Source organism: Chroicocephalus ridibundus, chromosome 17, assembly GCF_963924245.1.
Source record: "Chroicocephalus ridibundus chromosome 17, bChrRid1.1, whole genome shotgun sequence".
In the NCBI taxonomy this organism is placed as follows: domain Eukaryota; kingdom Metazoa; phylum Chordata; class Aves; order Charadriiformes; family Laridae; genus Chroicocephalus; species Chroicocephalus ridibundus.
The window spans coordinates 2,909,318-2,917,069 of NC_086300.1; the positions used below are offsets into that span (position 1 = coordinate 2,909,318).

The window sequence follows — 7,752 nt, forward strand, 5'->3', positions numbered from 1 at the left end:
GGGAGCACTGGGCGGGGGGGGCCCGGCACCCACCGACCCCCCCCCCGGCTTCCCCGGCCGAGCCCCGCCCCTCCATGGCCCCGCCCCCTCCTCCGCACAGGCCCCGCCCCCCGACACTCACCTTTTGGGCCGGCGGCCCCGTGTCCTCTTGTCCCCACGATGCTCCGTCCCCGCCGTGCCCCGTCCCCAGTGCCCTCCTGTCCCCGCCGTGCCCCCTCCCTGGTGCAACCCCCCCACCACGATGCTCTGTCCCCACCACCCCCCGTCCCCATGGCACCCCATCCCCAGCATACCTTGTCCCCACCATGCCCCGTCCCTGTGGCACCCTGTCCCCACTATGTCCCCTCCCCAAGGTGCCCCAGCCGCGGAGCCCCCGTCCCCCCATTGCAGCCCCATCCACCTCGACGCCCCAGCCCCACGGCACCCTGTCTCTCCGGCCCCGTGTCCGGCCCGGTGTCCCCGCCGTCGCTCTGCCAGCGGGCAAAGGCTCCTGCTCCTCGCCGGTGCCCGCTGGCGGGGGACGAGGAGGCGAGTGCTGCTTCCCCGAAACCAGCTGCTATATTTACTCTCTCTGCAGGAGGATTCGCTGCTGCGCAGAGCTGCAGCCCCCGCCACACGGCACGGCATGGCACAGCACGGCATGGCATGGCATGGCATGGCATGGCACAAGCACCGGTGGCTCTGCCCTTGCCCGCCACGGCGCATCCTGAGTGCCCACAGTGCCAGGATGGGGCTGGCACGGCGAGGAGAGGGGCCATGTGGGGCACACATGCCCGGAGCCACGTGGCACGGAGGGGGCTCGGGCACCGTGTCCCCTCCCCAGCACGGTGCTGAGTGCTGGGCCTGGTGCGGTACCCCCCTGCGCCGAGTTGCGGGTGCCACCGGCGGGCGCAGGCTGCGTGGGTGCGGGCGCGGGCGGCGCGTGCCAATCCCGGGGGGCTGCGGGTGCTGCCGCTGCCGCAGCGCGGGGAGGGGAGGGGACCCGGCCACCCCCTCGCACGGCGCCTTCGCGGGTGGGAGGAACAGGAACGGCAGCGGGAAGGAGCCCGGGAACCTGTTGCCATAACGACGGGGGTCCTGGGCTGGGATGGGGATGCTCAGAGCCCGCCATGGGCACCCCCGGCATGGGGCCAGCCTGGGGTGACCGAGGGACCCCTTGCCCCCTTCCAGTCCCCTCTGTGGGGACGCAGGCTCTGCTGGTGGCCGTCCCTGGGCTGTTCCCACTGTGGGCAGTGCCACGTGGGGGCTGCGCTGTGCCACCGGGCCAAGCTTGCCCACCCAGAGCCCGGCTTTGCCAGGCTTTGCCACATTTTGCCAGGCTTTGCCACGCTTTGTCGCGCAGAGCCGGGCTTCGCCGTGCTTTGCCGCGCGGGGCCGGGCGGGCGGGAGGCTGGTCCATGGCACGGTGCCACTCGGGTAAATATTTTGCTGGAGCGATGGCTGCTGGCCCGCGGCCACCCGCAGCCGTTGGAGCACCGGGAGATCCGGGGGCCGGAGCCAGCTCCCGGCTCCCCCTTCCTCGGTTCTCCTCGGAGGCGGCTTCCTCAGCGCCAACGCCACCGCCCCGGCCCTGTCCCCCGGCCAGGACACCCCATGAGGGGACGGGTGCCACTGTGGGGGCTATCGGTGACACCGCCGCCCCCCTCAACAGGGACCCCCCGTCTGTCCCGCTCCGGAGAGGTGCCCTCCGTGCCCAGGTCCCTCCTGGCAGGGCCACGGCAGAGCCTGGCATGTGCAGCGCCAGGCACCGGTGCCAAGCAGTGCCCAGGCAGGAGGTTGCACCCCGGGGAGGGGGGGGGGGGGGGGCGAGCTCCCACTTTCCCTGGGGGAAACTTTGGATTTGGTGGAATTTTCCAGCAGGAAATCCACCGAGAGCTGGGGCAGAGCCAGGGCAGCCGGGCACGGTCCCCAGCGAGGGCACAGTCCCCTGCCTCTGGCACACCCTGGTGTCCCCAGGGCTGCGGCTGGTGGCCATGCGGGCGATGGGACATTTTGGGGGGTCCTGTGTCCCCTGGATGCCACCCCTGCAGGAGCAGTGTCCCTGTCCCCTGGGGTGGGAGCAGGGCATCCGTGGGGCACGGAGCAGCTGAGGGGATTTTCCTGCTGCCCCTCTGAGGGTGAGTGCCCCTGTCCCTGTCCCTGTCCCTGTCCCTGTCCCTGTCCCTGTCCCTGTCCCTGCCTGCGGCTCTGCAGGGAAACTGAGGCACGAGGGATGGGGACTCCCGTGGAGGCACCCTTTCCCTTCTCGTCCCCGTCCCGTCCCACCTGGCCACCACGATCAGGGGACACCCTCCCCACCCCCCCCGGCAGGGAAGGGGTTAAGGGCCCCCCCCCCGGCTTGGCTGAACCCCCTCGGGGGCTCCCCAAGGGCTCATTACCGCGGCCTCAGCCCCCCTGCCCGTGGGGAGGGGGGGGGGGGGATGAATAATTCAGCGCCTGGTAGGAGACGTGTCCTCCCTCCCTCTCCTTCCTCCTCCTCCTCCTCCTCCTCACCGGCTCTGCCTTCCCCACCTCCCGCCGCTCTCAGTCCTCACCGTACCGAGCCCCGGGTGCTACCGAACTCCGCTCGGCACCGGTGGCAGGGACCCCCCACGACCCCCCACAACAGCCCCCACCCCCCCCCCCACCCCCCTCCGTCTCCGGCAGCGGCGGTGACAGCGCGGTCAAGGCCATGGACCCCAAGGACCGCAAGAAGATCCAGTTCTCGGTGCCGGCCCCCCCCAGCCAGCTGGACCCCCGCGCCGTCGAGATGGTGAGGGTGGACATCGGGGTACGGAGGTCACGTCGGGGGGGGGTCCCTCGTCGCCCCGAGGTCACCGGCAGCGCTAGCGCTGCCGGTGACCTCGGGGCGACGAGGGACCCCCCCCCCGGCATGACCTGGAGGGATAGAGGGGGACGGGAGAGCCCCAAAGGTGCCGGTGTGAGCTGTGTCCTGCGGGAGGGACGGGGACAGATGGGACGGGATGGGGACAGAGTGGGACGGGAGGGATGGGATGGGAGCGGGAGAGCAGGACGAGGGGGATCGGAGGGGATGGGACAGAGGGGATGGGACAAGGGGGATCAGAGGGGACAGAAGGGACAGGAGGGAGGGGATGGGAGAAGGGGGATTGGAGCGGACAGAAGGGACAGGAGGGAGGGGGTGGGAGCGGGAGAGCAGGGCAAGGGGGATCGGAGGGGACAGAGGGGACAGGGAGTGGGACGGGAGGGACAGAGGGGACAGGACTGGATGGGGGACGCAGGATGGGACAGGGGAGAGACGGGGACGGGACCAGAGAGCTCCAAAGTCCCTGCGTGAGCCGCGGTCCCGTGGAGGAGAGTCATACAGGGGGACAGGACAGTGACAGGGACGGGACAGGAGGGATCAGGGATGGGACAGAAGGGAAGGGATGGGACAGAGGGGACAGGATGAGGACAGGGATGGGACAGAGGGGACAGGACACGCTGGGGGACGGCGCAGCCACCCCCAGCGTGTTGTCCCCTGCCTGAGTGGATGTCCCCAGTGCACATCAGACCCAGAGTCCCCTCAGAGGGGCTCTCATGGGGCTGGGAGAGACTGGGGACACCGTGGGGACCCCAGGATGGGGCTGTGATCCCTCTGTGGGGCACTGTGCCATTCAGTGGGGCTGGCTCAGCAGGGACCCCTGCCCCGGCCGGAGCCGGGTGCCCCCGTCCCCTGCTCCCCGCTGGCAGCCCAGGGCTGGGTGCCCCCTGCCCCGTGCCGGGTGGGTGCACGGCCCTGCACCCGCGCTCACACACACACACGCGCGCTCACACGTGTGCAGGCATGTGCATGGGGTCTCGGTCCTGGGGCGCAGGGCAGGGGACAGGGGACCCCGGGTGTCCCCAGCTGGCCGGTGACACCCCGCTGTGCCCCAGATCCGCCGGCGGAGGCCCACGCCGGCCATGCTCTTCCAGCTCTCCGAGCACTCCTCCCCAGGTGAGCGGGGCAGGGATGGGCACCCGCCGGGGGTGGGACACGGGGCAGGGATGGACGTGGTGGCGGGGGACATCTGGTCCAGGGACGGGAGGTGGTGGCAGGGATGGGACGTGGTGTCACCGATAGGATGGGGTGGCAGGGAGGGGACGTCGTGGCAGGGATGGGATGTGGCGGCAGGGATGGGGTGTGGGGTCATGCATGGCATGGGATGTCTGGGATGGGACATGGTGGCGGGGAGGGGACATGGTGGTGGGGAGGGGACATGGTGGCGGGATGGGATGCGGTGTCACTTATGGTATGGGATGTCAGGGAGGGGACATGGTGGCAGGGAGGGGATGGGGTGTGACATAAGGGATGGGGTGGCAGGATGGGATGCGGTGGCAGGGACGGGACACGGTGGCAGGATGGGACGCAGTGGTAGGTCCCTGGTGGGCAGGGTAACCCCCTGGAGCGGGGGTCCGGGGGTGGGCAGGGACCTGCCCGGCTCCGCTGGGGGCCAGCAGCCCCCGTCCCGCTCACCCCTCTCTCCCTGGCGCTGCCGACCCAGAGGACGAGTCCCTGCCCTACCAGGTGAGTGGGCGCTGGGACGCCCAGGGCGGCGCTGGGACACCCAGGGTGGCACTGGGACCCCCGGGGCAGCCCCGCTCCCCCGTCCCGTGGGCACCGGGGGGTTATCGGGGCCCAGCCCAGGCACCCGCCGCCCCGTCCCGACCTGGCCCCGGCGCTTATCAGTCCCCGGGACGCCATGGGCACACGGCGCCAGCGCTGCGGGGACAGGGACACAGAGCCAAGCCAGGCTGTGGCGCTTGGCCGTGGTGCAAACCGTCTCGTGACCATCACGGGGACGCCACCCCAGGGTCCCCAACGCCACATCCCCATGGCGGGGTCCCCAGCGTGATGTCCCCAACACAGGATCCCCATTGCAGGGTCCTCATCCCTGGGAGGTCGAGGGCGGGGGGGGGGGGTCAGCCTTGGGTCCCCTTTGCGAGACCCCTGTCACAGCACCCGGGGGGGAATGCCAGGCTCCCCCGGGGACATTGGGACCCTGGCCCCAACTCCGCTCCCTCCCACAGCGCGCCTCGGGCGAGGGCTGCCTGCTAAAACCAAAGAGGACCAACCCGTGTGCCTACACACCGCCCTCGCTCAAAGGTACCCGCCGAACAGGGAAACTGAGGCACGGGGGCTGTGCGGGGTGGGCTGGCGGCACCGGGTACGCTGGACCACCCCACGCCTCTCCCGGTGCCGCGTGGCTCCGCGGGGAGACCCCAGTGCTCCCAGTGCTCCCAGTGCCCGCAGTGGGGTCCTGACGCCGGTGCCTCCCCAGCGGTGCAGCGCATCGTGCAGTCCCACCTGGAGAGTGGCCTGGGCGGGGGCGACAGCTCCGACGGGGAACCCGATGACGGGGAGCACGAGCTGGCCCGCGCCTGCGACCCCGACAGTGCCCTGGAGCCTGGTGAGGGGGACACAGGACGGGGGACGGGGCTGCTGGAGCCCGGGGGGGAGCATGGGGACAGGGATGCAGGAGCCCAGGGGACATGGGGAGGGGGCTGCTGGAGCCTGGGGGACATCAGGACACAGGGGTGGGGCTGCTGGAGCCCGGGGGGGGACATGGGGACGGGGTTGCAGGAGCTCAGGGGACATGGGGACAGGGCTACTGGAGCCAGAGGGGGAGATAGGGATGGGGATGCTGGAACCCGGGGGACATGAGGAAGGGGCTGCCAGAGCCTGGAGGATGTGGGGACATGGGGACGGGGCTGCCGGAGCTCGTGAGACATGGGGACAGGATTGTTGGAGCCTGGGGGACACAGGGACAGGGCTGCTGGAGCCGGCGGGGGACATGAGGAGGGGGCTGCTGGAGCCTGGGGGATGTGGGGACGTGGAGACATGGGGACAGGGCTGCTGGAGCCCAGGGGACATGGGGACAGGATTGCTGGAGCCTGGGGGACACGAGGATGGGGCTGCTGGAGCCTGGGGGATGTGGGGACATGGAGATGGGGCTGCTGGAGCCCAGGGGAGACGGGGACAGGGCTGCCGGAGGCCAAGGGACATGGGGACAGGATTGCTGGAGCCTGGGATACACGGGGAGACGGGGACAGGGTTGCTGGAGCCCAGGGGACATGGGGACAAGGCTGCCGGAGCCATGGGGATGGGGCTGCCAGAGCCCAAGCGCGCCACCGTCCCCTGCCACCCTCGGGGACAGGGTGGGTGCCCAGGGGGACACAGGCTGCTGCTGCCCAGACCTGCTACACGCTCGCCCCGAGCTAAGCGGGTCCCGCGGGGCCCACCACGTCCCCCCGCCGAGGAAGCGTCACCGTCCCCCGCCGGGGCGGCGCTGACACCAGCCGGACCCCCGGCCGCTGGGCTGCCATGGCGGTGGCCGGCTCCGGCGGTGCCACGCGTGCCGTCCCCTGCCCTCGGCTCATCGCCGCCCGCCCCAGCAGCCCCAGGGAGCCAGGCCAGAGCCGAGCGGAGCTACTTCCCCGCCGGCCCCAAGGCGCACAAGCGGAAAGGTAACGGGATGGGGATGGCGGGGGGGGACAGGGGACGGGGATGGCGAGTGGATGGGGACGGCGAGTGGATGGGGACAGCGAGTGGATGGGGACAGCGGGGGGACATGGCTGCCCACCCGCCCGCCGCAGCCCCCCATCCCGGGGATGCTGGGTGATGCTGGGGCTCAGGGTGCCGTGCCCCCCCCGCCCCCCCGGCGCTGCCCGGCCCTGGGCGGTGGCAGCGGGGTCACCCCGGAGCTGGGGGTCCCCGGGGGCCACCGTCCTCGTTGCCCGCAGGCGGGCAGAAGGTGTCCTTCGCCGGCGGCATAGAGGAGCGCGGGGAGGACCTGAAGTCACTGACGGTGTCGGAGATCCCCGAGGACCCCGAGGGAGCGGAGGGTGACGAGGAGGAGCCGGGACGGGAGCAGGAGGACGGCGGCACCGGGGGTACGCGGGGTGTCGCCCTCCGCCCCCCACCCCGTCCCCGGTGGCCCCGTTGCCGGTGGCCCCCCGCGCCTGACCCCGTTGCCGCCTTTCCCTCCCCAGAGCGGCGACACGTCGGCTTCGCCGAGGTGCCCTCGCGCCCCATCGGCACCGAGCGCCATTCGCCCACCTTCCCGCTGGGCAACAGTTAGCCACCACCGGGCCACCGGGCCCCCGGCCCGCAGCAGCTTCGCCCGCGCCCCCCGCCTCGCCCCGGCTGCCCCCCATGGCTGCTGCCTGCCCTGCCTGCGCTTCCTCCGCCATGCCCGGCCACCCGGGCCACGCTTGGGTGCCGGGGGTCCCGGCGAGGCCTCGCGTCCCCCCCCCCGCACCCACAACCCCGGCTGCCGGGACCCCCGGGGGCGGCGGGGCCTGGGCCCCCCCCCGGCTGCTGCCCCCCGGCCCCCGTGGAGCTGAGCCCCCCCCTGCCCGCAATAAACGGCTGTACAGAGAGGCTGGAGGCTGCTTTTGGGGGGGGCGCTGGGCCCCGTGTTGTTGGGGGGGGACAGCCGGGGGTGTGGGGCAGCGGATGGGGGGTGGGGGGGGGAGTCTGGGTATGGTGGGGGGGCGAGAGAAGGGAGCTATGGGGCAGAGCTATGGGGTCGGGCCCGTGCCCCGCGGACCCCCCCCCCCCCCACCACCACGGGGAATGGGCTCTCACTGCCCCACTGACCCCCCCCTCCCGTGGGGAATGGGCCCTCCCAGACCCACCGACACCCCCCCCCTCCCCTCCCGCCATGGGGAATGGGCTCTCCCAGCCCCACTGATCACCCCCCCCCCCCCCGGCTGGGAATGGACCCTCCCAGCCCCACTGACGCCCACTCCCGTAGGGAATGGGCTCTT

The 7,752-nt window shown here is 72.2% G+C and overlaps 1 protein-coding gene across 4 annotated transcripts; it reads left to right on the forward strand.

Moving 5' to 3' along the window:
• Window positions 1-1,868: 1,868 nt before the first annotated feature.
• On the forward strand, window positions 1,869-7,346 carry PPP1R1B (protein phosphatase 1 regulatory inhibitor subunit 1B). Of its 4 annotated transcripts, XM_063354775.1 has the most exons (9): window positions 1,869-2,117; window positions 2,647-2,752; window positions 3,877-3,937; window positions 4,485-4,507; window positions 5,011-5,086; window positions 5,262-5,390; window positions 6,376-6,447; window positions 6,724-6,873; window positions 6,973-7,346. In XM_063354775.1, the coding sequence occupies exons 2-9, from the start codon at window positions 2,672-2,674 to the stop codon at window positions 7,059-7,061; spliced, it is 681 nt and encodes a 226-aa protein (XP_063210845.1). In that variant the 5' UTR covers window positions 1,869-2,117; window positions 2,647-2,671; the 3' UTR covers window positions 7,062-7,346. The 4 variants fall into 4 exon arrangements, with proteins under 4 accessions (XP_063210845.1, XP_063210844.1, XP_063210846.1 ...); XM_063354774.1 differs by lacking the exon at window positions 1,869-2,117 and having other exon boundaries at window positions 2,358-2,752; XM_063354776.1 differs by lacking the exon at window positions 1,869-2,117 and having other exon boundaries at window positions 2,369-2,752; window positions 6,379-6,447.
• The last annotated feature ends 406 nt before the right edge of the window (window positions 7,347-7,752 follow it).